This window comes from Schistocerca gregaria, chromosome 4, assembly GCF_023897955.1.
Source record: "Schistocerca gregaria isolate iqSchGreg1 chromosome 4, iqSchGreg1.2, whole genome shotgun sequence".
Lineage (NCBI taxonomy): Eukaryota > Metazoa > Arthropoda > Insecta > Orthoptera > Acrididae > Schistocerca > Schistocerca gregaria.
In genome coordinates this window covers 574,870,528-574,886,454 of record NC_064923.1, presented here as the reverse complement: position 1 = coordinate 574,886,454, position 15,927 = coordinate 574,870,528, and the positions used below count along the sequence as shown (strand labels likewise).

The 15,927-nt window shown below is 36.5% G+C and overlaps 1 protein-coding gene across 2 annotated transcripts in view; it reads right to left on the bottom strand.

The window, feature by feature from the left end:
* The window catches only part of LOC126365926 (endoribonuclease Dicer-like), a 401,671-nt gene that overhangs the window by 9,947 nt on the left and 375,797 nt on the right, over nucleotides 1–15,927 (bottom strand). For both annotated transcript variants that reach the window (XM_050008684.1, XM_050008683.1), the window contains exons 21-22: nucleotides 13,662–13,959; nucleotides 3,395–3,615 (exon numbers count right to left, since the gene is read on the bottom strand). In XM_050008684.1, the coding sequence (XP_049864641.1) occupies nucleotides 3,395–3,615; nucleotides 13,662–13,959 (519 nt within the window). The remainder of the gene's footprint in view (nucleotides 1–3,394; nucleotides 3,616–13,661; nucleotides 13,960–15,927) is intronic.

The following is a 15,927-nucleotide window of genomic DNA, read 5'->3' as shown; positions in this document are numbered from 1 at the left end:
ATTTCTTTGCTTTAAATTCTGTTTGATCATTGAGCAACTTATCTGCTCTTCTTTTCATCTGATTGTAGGCTTCCACATTATCTAAGTATGTTCTTCAGTGAGTGTTTAGAGGTATTATGCAAAATTTTAAGATTATTCGTAATATGTTGTTCATACGCTTATTTTGAATAAGGTGGTTACTGAAGATAGATTTTCCTTTAGCTACCTTTGCATTGTGTTCTTCAAATGTTGCCAAAGAGTTGCATCCTGTTTAGCCAATATGCAAACTATTACACTTATTACAAGGAACCTCATAAACTCCCAAATTCAAAAATATTCCTGTGGAGCCAACACTATGTGAGAGCAAAGCACTCTTAGTTTTGAAGCTTATCTTAATATGTTTCTTCTGAAACAACCTTGCAGGTTTTTTTTCCTGAAAAGCATCCCATATGAGTCATGCTTACATATTAAAACATATATTTTTTGCACCTAAAGCTTGGTTAATTTAACTTTCCATTGCTCTGTCCACGCATACAGTATCTTCAATCCTATAACCACTCGCTGTTGTAATCTGCTTTCAAAAGTTCACCTCTGTAATTTTCTCATTAATGGTAAGTGGTAATTTCAGAATTCTGTGGAACATGGCTAGGAAACATGCCATTCCCTGTTCCTGTCAATTATCCAAAGTTGAACAATAATAAGTCACCAACATACCTTTTATAATAAATAAATTTTTGTTTCATGTCAGGTAATAATTTTAAAAACCTGCACTCTGGTTCTGTCATGAAAATGTCCCAGCAAGTGAGATTCCTCTGGCCAAACCATCTATTTGATCATACGTCGTCTTATTAAATTTGCAGTTACCGATTGTCAATACTAGTTCTAGCATGCTACTAACCTCTATAATTTTAAAAGTTTGCCTTTATGGCATCGTATCATTGTTTAGAGGAGATAGTGGGGGACTGGAACATTTGGTGCAAGCTCTAACAGTATGCACCCTTACCTCAACTTTACTGTGGAATACAAAAAGTAGGCAGCAATTAACTTTTTAGACTTACATGGGGGAACACAATCAACATACTTTCACAATGTACAGGAAGTAAACACCTACAGACTCAATTATAAGTGCACATTCAAATGAATCCACAGAAACAAGAAAATGCTTTCTTATGAGCTACACTTCACAGAATTCTGAAATTATCTACTATCAGTACTGATGGCTACAGGGTTGAAGGCCAATGACTACAGGATAGAGAAATTAAACACCTACATAAAACAATGGAAAGTAAGGTTAAAATAATTTAGGTGCAAAAAATAAAATATGCAATCCCAATTTAAATGGGATTCATTTTAGAAAAAACTGCAAGATTATATCCAGGGAAAATTTTTAAGATAAGCTTCAAAACTAAGAGTTCATTGCATAATACACTTTCAAACAGTACTTACTGAATAAGAAGATTTTTAAATTCAGGTTCTTACAAAATTTTGTAATCTTCCTTATTCAAAATATGAATATGATAAAGACCTAATCAATAAGCTTAAAATTTTGCTGTTACCCCATTGATCATCATCTCAGAAGAAATGGAAATCGATTGCAACATGAAAAGTACAGTGTATAAGATACTCAATGATCTGACAGTGCTTGGAGAAAAGCAACTCCTAGAACTATTTACAAAATAGATATACTGATGGTTTGTCTTGTCAATTACTAGGTACACTTTTGATCATTAGTTACTGATCTTGTTAATAATTACCCCCCTCCCCCCGAACTATTTATCTTTGACTACAATTGCCAATACCTGTCACTAAAGTACGACTTTACGGTGATGGTTGATTCTGAGGTAAGCTGGTTTGAATACTGGCGGGAGAAAATTTTCACTTCCAGTATTTGGCCAGCAAGAAGAGAAGAGATGGTGACGTAAAGTTCCTGGTCACCAGTCTTCGTGCCAATGTCCTGTATTCTGTTCCGAACCTCTCTGCAGTCTTATGAACAACGGGCTTGATGACCTCCTGGTGTTACTAGAAACAGGTAATGTGCTGCAACACGGTTTTACCCTCTCTCACCCCTTCATCCATAACATCACAAACCCAACACTACACCAACATTATAATGTACAAGCACTCAGTCATCCACACAACATACATCGACATTTGACACTTCCCAAAGAAAGGCAATTGCAAACCACCTCCACTATGACCTTGCCATGGCAGGAGATGCAGGATTCTTGTACCTGCTCCCCTACATTCATTCCCCAGTATGGGGCTACTGCTTTTCCTTCACCTTCCTACTCTACTCTGCAACTCCGTTTCACATGTCCTCCTTCTGCTCCCCTTTCTGTCATAACCTATACAATATTATGATATGCAAACATACTATATTTAATCTGATATACCCCACTATTTACTATGTTTTAAAGGAATGATGTAAAGATTGACTACTGACCCAAGTACCATGATGATTTACATGCGTTCGACTTGCTGTTTTAAGATGCATATGTGCACAGGAACTATGGACATAAAAGCCACATAGCACCACTGAGAGACAAGATGGCCAATGCCTTCATGGAAAAACATTTGTGGTGACCTATGGAACTGTGATTGCAACCAGTCCTGCACCTGTTCATCCAAAGCACATTGATGACTATGAATGTCTTTGTTCAGGGCTCCAAGAATATGGAAATGACTTGGGAGACATTGAGACTGTATGGAGGATGTGTAAGGGCTTCCCAATGAAACTTCTGCAGTGCGGTCTCAATAACCTTGACAATGTGGGTGGGCATTGCTTTCTCTTTACTTTGCTTCTCCATTTTTCTTCTGCTGTCTTCATTCCTCCCGTTTTCTTCACATACTTTGCATTCTCAATGCTGCACTTTCTCCTTGCTAAATCAGTTTTAGTTTATTGCTTTTTTCTGTTTTGTTATTACTAATTACTAATCCATCAATTGAAGACAGTTTATTATTAATATTCTTCTGAGTCCATTAATTACTTCTAATATCTTAACTGTCACCACTTCTAATCAGAGATTTGGTGACTCTACTTTACGTTCAGCATTTACAACTTTTATTTTGAATTAAATCAGAAGTTGAGACTTTTGGAACGCAAGAGTTCACTATTGTGAAACAAACTAAGAAATATATTTTTACTTTAAGGCATTGAAAAATATTGTCAGAAATTTTTGTTAAAAATTAAGAGCATCTATGAATTTATACTGAAAGAAACAAGCATACATAACTGCCTTTAGTGAAATAACTAGTAGTGAATACAACTTATTTTCTCATTGAAAGTCACAGTTAAATATCTTTGCACTATGAAATTTGGTAAAAAATTACCCATAAATTGTGATTTTCATATTTATATACTACTAGCTGAACCTTATGTCAACTAACAATGAAAAATTACAATAACAAAAATTACCTCATCTGTTATCTCGTGATTATTTTCCTGTTGGTATTTTACAAATGCATCAATGTTGTAAAACAACTCCGAAGATCTATATTTGCAATATTTTTGTAAACCAATCCTCACAGAAAATGCTGCAAATGTGCAGTTGTTGACGAGAACTGCTCTAAGGATTGTAATCTTTCCTGGGGACAGCTTCTGACACTTGTCATATATATAACTCGTCACCAAGAAATCTGAAGGAAATAGGCAAGAATAACTTTTTATGGTCCAGGTATGCTTAAAACTAGATGTGAACAATACAAAACACAACGAAATTTATTACATTCAAATAGTATGTGGATAGATCACTTCTGACCATACAGAGGAGGCACTGAGTGGTTGTCTCAAATGCTGTATAGCAAAATTCTGAGAAACTGAGTGGGGCACAATACAGCATGGACTCCACTAGGTTTGGTGCTTGGCCCCTTGTTGTTTCTGACATGTGTGTATGATCTGTTTCTCTCAATCAACAAAAACCTTTAAACAATATTTGAAGATGACGTAAGTATTGTTGTGGATAATATCTCACTCTGATCTCATCTTCAAGGACGTTCTGTGCTGCTTCACAATTAAGTCACTACTGATAAATTTAAAGAATACTAGTTGTTTCCATTTCCACATTAGCAGAACAACCCAGAAGTACTAGTAGCACATAATGTCCCGATTATAATGAATGTGTACTCTTCAAATTCCTTGGCAGCCATACAGATAGTGAGCTGAAGTGGAAACATCATGTTCTCCAGGCATTAAACTGTTGTCATTAGCAATATTTGTTTTAAGATTGTCTCCCAGCTTGGCAACAGTATGTCTAAGTCCGCAAACTCTGACTACCTTATTTTAAATCCATAATGTGTTATGGCATAATATTTTAGGGCAAATGCCAGCTTACAAAAATCTTCATAGGACCTGCAAACTCCATGCTGTAAACAGATCTAACAATTTGGGATGATTACATTACCATCTCAATACATACATTCTATGGTGTGTTTTACCATTAGTAACACAACTCAATTTCAAGCACACAGCCTACATCATGAAGAAAAGAGGATCTTCATACTGAACTAAAGCATTTGGTACTTGTACAAACTGGTGTAAAATATACTGGTGCTAAAAAATCTTCAATGCTCTGCTTAAAGAATAAATGCTTGAGAGGTAATATGTTTCAGAATTATCTGCTTGATAACTCATTCTACTCAGCAGAAGAAGTCCTTTGCAGATATACAACGAAAGGTATCCCTCATGGGCTAATAGAATTTATGAGGAAAGTTTGTTAATTTATTATTAAAATGTCATGCATGGAAACACTTTATTTCTTTTCTTTACAAACTTTCTAAGCTAATAATGCATGAACTATGCCACTAATCTTCTTTGTCCGCTATGTTTTTATACCTTGTGACAGAAAAATTGTGGTGAATTCACCACTTTTTGTAATGTTCTCTTTAAAGCATTCTTGCTTGATGTGAATGTGTAATCCATATACAAAGCCAAGGTAGTCATGGAAAGAGCACTGAATAAACACCAAGAATGTAAGCCAGAAAGTCACGAGACCACAGTAGTGTCAGTATTCCCAATAGGAGCTAGGTGAGATATAAAATAGTTCATACGACATACTGTCCAAGACTGGCTCATGGCTGTTCATCTTTATCCAATCTGTTATCGGCCTCAGCGGCTCAGCAGCAACTTCTCTGGTTGCACTGACAGACACTAACTGTAGTGCCTCAACAGACTATTGATTGGATCCACCACTGAGGATTATAAATTCTTTATACTATTACCGCACTGTTGTATATGTTCAGCAATATTCGGTGTTGTTAAGCATTTCTTTCTGGTCAGAGAAAAAAAAGGCTGAAATAAATATTTGCCCTGTTTATTTCTGAATGTGAGGTGATTTCCGAGTGTGTGGTTACACAGAAACCTAAGGCGACAGCTTACATTCATGCAAATGAAATAAGCAGCAATAAAATTCATGCTGTTCCTTGTCACAAATACTTCACTACTTATTTTCAAATATGTGGTGATTTCTGAGTGTGTGGTTAGGCAGGAATTCTAAGAGGATAGCTTAAATTGCTGTGAGTGAAAAGATGAGCAGTAACCTTCCTATTTTTCCTTGTCACAAATATTTTGCACGTTGCACAAGCAAAAACATATTCCACATAGAATTCTTGCTACAACTGAGATTCTCCTGTCACTAACACACCCCCAAATATCAACTTGACAGTATAGTGATTGACAAACCGATAGCCACACTCCTGGTCACCATCATGTCACGATTATGCCAGTTCCTGCAAATGACCCATCGTCGTGTATAGTGAAGCTAAACATTGCAAGTTGTGTTGGCAACACCGATCGTGGATTGTGTCAGCGTTTCCTCTCTCCCCTTAACTCCACAACCACCCACAGTGCGAACCGTCTGATTTTGTGCCCCTTACAACTTGTTCAGTTGCATCAAATGTCAATAGGAAGAAAATGGGACGAAGTCAAGCAAGATGTGGAGTAAGAATGTAAAATCGAATAAGCTTTACTAGAAAGAAATGTAAAAACAGGGAATTTTTAGCATTGATCTTATGGGTTTTCGCAGGGGCTATGAATTTATGGTGTAGAAGTGCGAAAAACATAAAATTAGAGAACGTAAAATTAAAGTTCCACTGTATATTTTATGGACTGACTCATTCCAGAGCCAAGAGACTGGCTTACAATTATGGATATATGAAACAAAAAGTGACCGTTTTTAAAATATGAAAAATTGGCAAGAAGAAATGACAGAAAATTTCTCTCTCTCTCTCTCTCTCTCTCTCTCTCTCTCTCTCTCTCTCTCTCTCTCTGTCTGTAGCACTGTATTAAAGGCTAACCAGCTTTCAACTTTTTATTTTTTAATGCATGCCTGTCCAAATGCTCAGCACCTCTTCACTGTGGTAGTAGTGATCTATGAGCGTAAACATACTGTAGTATGTTAATCAAAGCACACTCAAACATTAACTGAAACAACAGGGATAAAGAACTGTAACTATAAATTACTACATTTAATATTCAATTTGTACTAAATACTAGTTGGTATTCTCAGTAACATTTAAAAAATTATCTCTTTTAAAATATAAAAAAAATTAGTAACCTTGACACAAGTTAGCAGGAAATGGCACTGCTAGGAGCCTCACAGTTTAATACTCTCACAATAAAGTAATATCTACTTGTTGTTGTTGTGGTCTTCAGTCCTGATATCTACTTGTAAGAGACAAAATGTAAAACAAAGGGCAAGCCTGAAAGTAATTACTGTGTGAAATTATCAATTAAATGCTAATTCATATAAGAAATTACTATCACGTTGTGTATTTTTAACACTGAGAGTGAGACCTTTTGCAGGAAACCAGTCAATGACACAGTTCAGAACATTGTTTACCATTTCTTCTGTATCTGTACGTGTGCTTGGTTTGCATACAATACTAATGTCATTAACAAAAAGAACTAATATTGTTTGTTGTATGTTAGATGGAAGATAGTTTACATACATGAGGAACAATGACAACCTAAGAGAGAGGAATCTCCCCTGATTATGTTGTCTGAATTACTAAGCACAACTCTGTGAATTCTTCTGGTTAGGTGCAGCAATATTCACTGGTTGGCTATACCATCAGTTCCATAAAATTTCAGTTTGTCTAGGAGTATATTATGGTTCACACAGTCAAATGGCTTAGAAAGGTCACAGAAATTATAAATCAGTGCTATTTTGTTATTTAATGTTCGCAAAATTTGTAGAACTACTCTTCTGGAACCCAAACCATGATTTGCTGAAGATACTACTGTTATTCAGAATACATCACATTAAAAACTTTGGAAAATGATGTCAGTAGTGAAACAGGTTGATAGTTACTGACATCTCTCCTATCACCATTCTTTTAGATGGGTTTAACAATAGCATACTTCCATATTTCTGGAAGAAATGCCTTGAGTAAGTTGTGCATCACTTATTTCAGACAAGACAGGGCTGCTTATATGGAAACAAATCCTTAGTACTCGGTTGGAAACACTATCAAATCCACATTAGCTTTTATTTATGAGGGAATATATAGTTTTCTTAATTTCAGGAGGAGAAGCTGGCGATTCATTCAGATGACTGAATTTTAAAAGAAGTGGTTTTTCAACGTACTGCTGTGCTTTTTCTCTTTAACTGTTTGCTCACATATTTTTTATTATATTCAACAAATGGTTATTAAATGCATTTGCTACCAGTGACTACCCATTTACAGTACTTCCATTTAAGTCAATAGTGATGTTATCCTGTTCCTTGGCCAGGTGTCATGTCTGTCATTTCACGACATTCCATATAGCCTTAAAGTCTGTTGTCAGAATTATTTATTTCAGACGTAATATGCATATTCCTTGATTTTTTAATAACTCTTCTTAGTAATTTGGAGTAGTTTTTGTAGTGTGCAACAATTGTATGATCTTTACTTGTTCCCAGTGGATACAATTCCCTTTCCCTTTCAAAAGATACTTTAATTCCCGTTGAAATCCATGGCCTTTTTACATGGCTGTCAAATGTCGTTTCTGATTAGCTTATGCAGAAAGCTATTTTCGAATAATGATAAATTCATATAATACAATAGATTAAATTTTATGTCAGCATTTGGTTCATTACAAATTTCATCCTGGATCATCTCTCTGTAAACTATTCTTAAAACCATTTGTTTGGGAGTCATCAATTATTCTGATATTTCCACTGAGGAGTATTTATACTGTAAGGCACTATCTCATTTACCCCAAATAACTGTGCATCATGATCAGAGAGAGCAGTTATTAATGTTACTGCCCTGCATTGAGCCTCTTCAAGGAAAATTACCTATTACAGCCCTACTGTCTTTATCCACTTGTGATGCAAAATTTATGACTGCCACTGAAATATAGGGTCCAAATATGGTTTGCAGATCATTTTTCATATCACAGTCCTTTAAAAAATTTAAACTGAAATCAAAACAGACTATTAACTCCTTGATGCTATTCGACAGACAGTTCAAAATATCCCAGTGGGGATCTATACACAGTTACAATTAAAGGAGAACTATTTTTTAGTATTAATTCATTAGCACACACTTCTATGTGCTGATTACCAAAAAATCTACTTGCCACAATGTTTTGGAACTGCTGTTCTCAATTAATAAAATGTTCCAGGATATTATGCCCTGGTCAAATAGACTCAATAGTAAGCCAGGGTCTGAATGAGACATTCAAATAAGCTATGATCCCGCTTGAAAATGTCTTCCGCAGATGGGGACGAAATGTCGGGTTTCAATGTGAAATCCATTTGAGCATGGCATAATAGCCTGCAACATTTTACTAACTCTGGCATTTTTGTCTATGAAAAGTTTACACTTTACAACTTTTGTTCTGTCTTAATACGTGTAACAACTTGTCTATGTTGAACATCAACTTGCTATAAAAACACTTAGAGGCAGCTGGTTTCACCACTATCAGCAGAGGGTACATAAAGTGTGTGGGGGCGGGGTTGTGGAAAATGGTGCAGTCGTCATCGTTATGTGGAAACGAAGCCATTTATGACATCCAAAATGGCATGATCATTGGCTTTGGGCCAAGAGTGGAAGTATTTCCAAATTGTTCAAATTTGTAAACTGTTCGTGCCAGCGTGGTTAACATATACCATGCGTGAAAAAACAACATTGTCCAATACTGGCACTGAGGCAACTGTGTTGCATCTCACACCATAGATGACAGGGGTGAACTATAGTTGTGGAGATGTAAGCAGGATATGCAACTGCTCAGCAACTGACCAACCAGATGAACCAAGGGACTACGAACAGTGTTTCCCCAATGACCATTCAGCCAACATTGCTGCTTACAGACATCTATAGCAGGTGCCTGATTCACGCACCCATGCTGACCGCTGTTCATTGGAGACAAAGGCTGGAATTTACACATCGTACCGCAACTGAATGTTCACTAAATGCAACAGATGGCCTTTCCAAATTAATCACGTTTTATGCACAATCGGCCAAAAATCAAAGCACCCTGCAACAATAGTTGTAAGGGTCCAGGCCAGAGGAGGAAGTGTTTTGGCCTGGGAAAAGTTTTTGTGGTATTCCCTGGGTGATCTTGTCTTTCTGGAAGGTACAATGGATCAACACAAGTGTGCATCTACCTTTGTCGATGAGGTCCACCCCTACTTGCAGTTTGGATTTCCTTGGGATAGTGGAATCTGCCAGCAGGGCAATGTAACATGTCACACAGATCACTGTGAACTTGTGTGGTTCAAAGAGCACCAGGATGAGTTTACTGTACTCTCCTAGCCACTAAACTCCCAAAATTTAAACCCAACCGAGAATCTGTGGGACCACCTCAATCAAGCTGTTCACACCACGGGTCCTCAATCAAGAAACCTAGCACAGCTGTCAACAGCACTGGAGTTGGTGTGGCTCCACATCCCTGTTGATACCTTCCAGAATCTCACTGACTTTCTTCCTGTACCTTTCACAGTGCTCTGCATTGGAAAAGGTGCTTATTGGGGCTTTTAACAGGTGTTCACAATAAAGTCACTGAACAATTTATTTACCTTCTCTAACCTTTTAGTTATGTGCTGCTGAGATAGGCACAAGATGTCTCTCTTTTCAGAGCTTCTAAATCTTCTGGAAAGACAAGAAGCTCTTCGACCTTATTAATTATTCCTCTAATATTCTGATGAAATAAGCTTGTCATTTGTCTCAAATGGCATACCTTTCACATTTTGCTCTAAACTGATTATTGTGCATCATTCCACAGCAGTGTACCTTTCCTATACCAAAACACAGTGATTGTAAATTTCTTCAAAGAGAATATCTGGCTGCATCTTACTGGTTCTTGTGCTCAACTACTGTGAAACCACTGCATATATTGTACTGTTGTTATCTTTCGATAGTTATGGGTAGAACATGTAGCTCATGATTTATTACAAAAATATAATTTTTTTGCACTTACCCCCTTTACAATATACAAGTAAAACTCATTCAGTAAACTTTGTCATCACACAGAAACCTGGGCACTTAAAAATGCGGACAAAAATTGTGGTCATCTAATCTGTTGAAATGATCCTTTTGTCCAAACCTTTGGGCTTCCATATCATTATGAGAAGTTGGACTTGTGCCCATGGGCAGAATTCATGTGATATTGGCTATATGCAGCACACAAGACAAAATAGGTAATGTTCTGCTCCACAAATTTAATCAGAAAGGTTTATTGGTGGAACCAGATTAATTCTCTGCACTGCCACTCTATCAACTCAATCCAAATAAAAGTCTCAAATCTTGCTTTGATCTGCAAGAAAGGGTTGATCTTCTCACAAAAGCAATGCCAATAATTAAGAGCTCTGTAGCAATCCAAGCTCTTCCACACAAATGCCACAACCACCCAATAGATTGGAAAACGTACACCACTAATAGTTGATACACCACCTTCAGCTGGTTCCTAGCAACTTCTCCTCAACGACAAAACAAGAATGCAACTCAATGCTAAAACAGTACATCTGAATTTCCATACACACTAACACAATTTATAGCCTGCAGTGAAAACCTTGCAAAGTCAAACTAGTATATTTAAATGCCACCTTCCAGCTTGCTACCTGGCTCCTCAACTTAACTTCCTGCCTCTCCCTATTGAGTTTCTGTAACCTTGCTAAATGGGAACACTCACCTAAAAAACTGGAATGGTTCAACCCAAAATCCACTGTACTACAAGAAATAACTCTGTTGCTTTTGAAGGATCACCTTCTCCCAACATTTCAACTGCACTATGAAAACACCATCTCCGATCCAGAGGGCACACAGCTTCTACACCCCACGAGGGCTACTGCCTGATCCTTGATTTCCTGAGTGCCAAAATCTCTGCACAAAATTATTTTAATATTCAGACTTTTCAGCCTATCAGTCTCTGGAACAGAATTCAAACCTTTCTATTGACTATTTCCAGTTTCCATTAAAATAACTCAGCAGGAAATTGCTTTGAGAGAGGACTTTTCACATTTCTTTCTCAGTGTTACAAAAACTGCTCATCCTGTCTCGCCCTTGAAAACAGCATGGTCTGCCATTTACTTACTGCTTTAGACTGACCAGATTAGGACCTTAAAGCCCTCTTTTACATCTGCCCAGGAACATGATACTGATTAGTTATTACTTAAAAACTCAATAATAATAACAATAATTATAATAATAATAATTTGCATCACTAATAAAATGCAATAACTGGCAATACTATTAAAAATATAATAATAATAATAAAATAATGAAAGCATTAAGAATGATATTGTTAGTTCCAGACTTTTGAAGTCTTGTTTGGTATTAGAAAAAGCGGAAGAGATAATGGAAGAGGAAAAGCTTGAAATGAAAGTTAATAGCTGCTAAGAAACAAGAGGATTTCAATAGAGACCTCTGTAAACAAGGGGAGGGAAAAATGATTAGGGAGGGAGGATTGATGAAGAGTAGACTGCAGAAGAGAGAGCTACTGTGATAGCCATTGTTTTAAGTTTGAAAGAGATTTTAATTTATTTGACGTTCTGAGGGAGACTGTTCCTAAATCAGGGTCCTAATAAAATGACTTAAAGAACATGGTAGTAGTGTGGAGTGGTACAGAGAGAATTTTACTTCGTTGAGAATGGTTATTTCTGCAGTGTTGTTCAGACAGTAGTGTGTAATAGTTGAACATAAACAGGAAAGAGTGCAATGATTGAGAAGACGATACAGATAACACTGGGAATTATAATCTCTATGTTTATTGACATGTAGCCATGATAACTGTTCATATGCAGTAGTGATGTGGTCAATATAGCATACATCACAAAAGTATTGCGCACAAGACAAGCATTCATCACCAATTCCAACAGACATCTCTCTGTAGAACCACCCGTTTCGGTGTTTGAATAAATCAGTACATACAGCTTAAACCTTTTGTTGTTGCTTACATCAATTATTAATTGGAATTCATACTTTTTTTTCATTTAATGTTATTACGTGACAATGCTTTGGTAATTCAACTGCAGGGTCACTGGTAAAATACAATATTGCAGTGAACTTTTGCTTTGCGTGAAAGAAGATGTTTATGGCTCAGCCCTACGACAACAAATAGCCACATTTATTAACAGAGCTGTATATCTCGCAACTGCCATAGAACAGGTATGTTGCAATTGCTACTCTGAATGTTCCAAACATATGGAAATCATTTGGTGAGAGATGATGAGTAAGGTGGGTGCAGATGGCTTCAAATTTCTGGTATTGGATTATTGCAACTGTGGGATGTGAAGTATGGGGCTGTGCATTGTCATGTTGCAATAAAACAGACCCAGACAATAATACATGTCACTTTTTCATGCCAAAGGTTGTGACAGCATAAAATGTCATTCCTTACTCTCTCTGTTCCTGGTCAGAGGTAATGGATGCAAGTTTCATGTCCAGTGGTGATTATGCCATCACCTTCTTTTTCAATGTTTTATGAAAGTCATTCACTTGCATTAACAATTCCATATTGCAAGTCAGCTCCCACCTTGCAGGCACTCACCAAAATTCAAGTGTATCACATGGTATGTTGGACTTTGGTTAATGTCTTCAGTTACTGAAATGTCATGCTCTATCACTCTGAAGTTCATCATCATTGTGCCTTTGCCAACTGCAGTTTTGTGGGTTAACACTGTGATGTGTCAGACTCTGATGACGAGTATTAGTTACAGTGTTGCATCTTTACTGGTACACATGCTGTTGAGACTAACAAGCATCTACCATACTGGACCTCCATTTCAATAGGTTTCACAATTTCATGATGCAGTAAGTGAAAAAGAAACACAGAGGACAGTTGGCCCTGGAGCAAGCAACTAATGGTGCAGTTGTCTTCACACAGTTTCTATGTCCATGTTTATGAATCTGCACGATGATACCGCCTAATGAACATCTGGCACACACTTATGAGCACCCTCATCAACTTACAGACTACTAGCACGATCTGTTCCTTTTTTATTGGATATTTAATGCTTGCATTTGATCCATTCTCGTACATTACATACATCCCAAAAATCAGTAAATTACTTATCGCTACACCAAAATATGGAAGAAATATATAAATGGAAATCAGTGTGTACGTAACACATATAAATATTTGAACACTGAAGCATACACATAGCATAATAAGTACAGAAAGAAGGATTTAAATCAAGCTTGAAACCTAATTTGTTATCAATAAAAGCCCATTAATATTAAATTCATCTCAAAATACCCACCTAATATTGCATCACCAAGAAATTCCAATCTTTGATAACAATCCGTAATTCTGTTGTCACTCCAAGAGGGATGCGTAAGTGCTTGCAACAGAAAACCTCTGTCTTTGAACCTGTAGTTTAATGTCTCCTCCAGCTCTTCTGTGTCACCCAAATGGAAGTCCAAATACTGATGAGGCGATGATTCTTGCAATAAGGGCCTCTCTGGTGGTCTCTCGAAGAGAATATGAGGTGATGCCTTTTTTGCTGGTAGAACTCCCAGACTGTTGAGAAGTGCAATTGCACCAGACAAACCATATGCCTAGAAAAATGAAGATACCACTTGACACACAGAACATGCAAAATACCACAAACAAAAAAATTAAGTGCATAATAATAAACTACTTTTTTTTTCACTCTACAACACCTTTCCACTCCAACTTTCTCTCTGCAAATCCTACTTTCATTTCGTCTCATATTCCGCTATTTCTTAACTACCTTATTACCAACAATCTGTTGTTGTTGTTCTTGCCAACTTCAGCCAGAGGACTGGTCTGATGCAGCTCTCCACATTAGTCTATCCTATCCAAGTCTCTTCATCCTTGCACAACTACTGTAACTTACACCCATCTGAACCTGATTACTGTATTCAAATCTTGGTCTCCCTGTAAAATATTTATCCTCCACCCTTCCTCCATTACCAAATTAATTATCCTTAGCTGCCCTGCTTGCATCCTAACAACTTATACTTTCTTTTAATCAAGTTGTGACATAAGGCACTCTTCTCTCTGATTAAAGCCAATACCTCTTCATGAGGTATCCTATTTACTGTTGCGTTTCAAACCGCTCCAGACAAGAGATGTGTATCCCTATTTAAAATTAACTAACAAATGACACAAACGAAAATCACACATCAAGTTATCATAGAGGAAAGTACAAATATTGTGCGGATTTGTTATATTATTTGCCCGTGGAGAACAAAACCAAGGGATGAGGCATACCTTCATAATGCGACAGTGATCACAGTAATATCACAAAAGGAACTATGTGCACAGACATGAATATAGAAGCTCCTAGCACCATCGGCCTACTATGGAGAAGTTAAAAGTCCTCTGAGAATATTAACTGTGACAACAGCCAAGATGCCAACTCAAACAAAATGAAATGTCATTCAGATTCATTCGTGCTGTGAATATGTGTAAGTTTTGATTTGGAAACTTTGATTTGACAGGGGCCTGACATTATCTAGTATTGATACCTAATTCCATTGTGATATGTGTGCACCACAATTGTATTATTGCCAATATATTTTGGATAAATAGCAGCATCAGTAATAAAGATTGAAATCCTTTATTTTACAGATCAATTTCCCTCACTGTGTGGCCATCTTCAATCTTCAGTGCTAAAAATACATGAGATCCATCGGACATAAACACAAGTATGGCCATACTTATAGTCATCATAAAAAAAATACAGAAACAGGAAAACATACCAATGTATGGATTCTAGTACATACCAAACTATTTGAACCTTGTAGACACACATCATAATAACACAACATTTTCCATGAGGTGTATCATGTACTGTGATGATTACTTCGAACAGATATCTTACTTTTACTGCATACAATAATTCTGAATTACAGGAGCACCTATCTTGTGACCTCTGCAATTGCCAATCCAACATACAGTGAGCTTGTAGTTTATGCAGTCCACTAGCTACGCTCATTATAGCAAAACAAGCATCACAGTGCCCTTTACATTCCAAAGCGTATGACACGCAGACATCAAATACAGCAAATACCATTAACTAAAAAAACGAAAGCTTGCATAAAAATAACATTTAAACTCACATGACGATCACAGCAAAACTTTAAAAAACACAGTACAGGTGCAATAAAAAATACATTAAATTAGTAACTTCTTTAAAACAAATGCAGACATGTTAACATCAGAAACAGCCTTTTAAATTTCCAAAAATCTTGATTAAATGTAAAAACATTAATCCTTTAAATGGGATGTTATGCCCTCCCTTATCATATTTGAAGATTTTACCAACCTAATGATTGACATTATCATAGTACATTCTTTACAAGCATTTACAAATAACAATAAAAAGACATTAACAAAAATATAAAATACAATAATCTCCCACATATGATGTATTGAACCTGTAATACTGCCATTTTTCATGTGCAGAAATGATGTAAAATTTCAATAATGACAATGTGGGCAACTGAGGTACCTTCAATGAATACACAAGCATATGTCAAATATACATTGCAAACAAG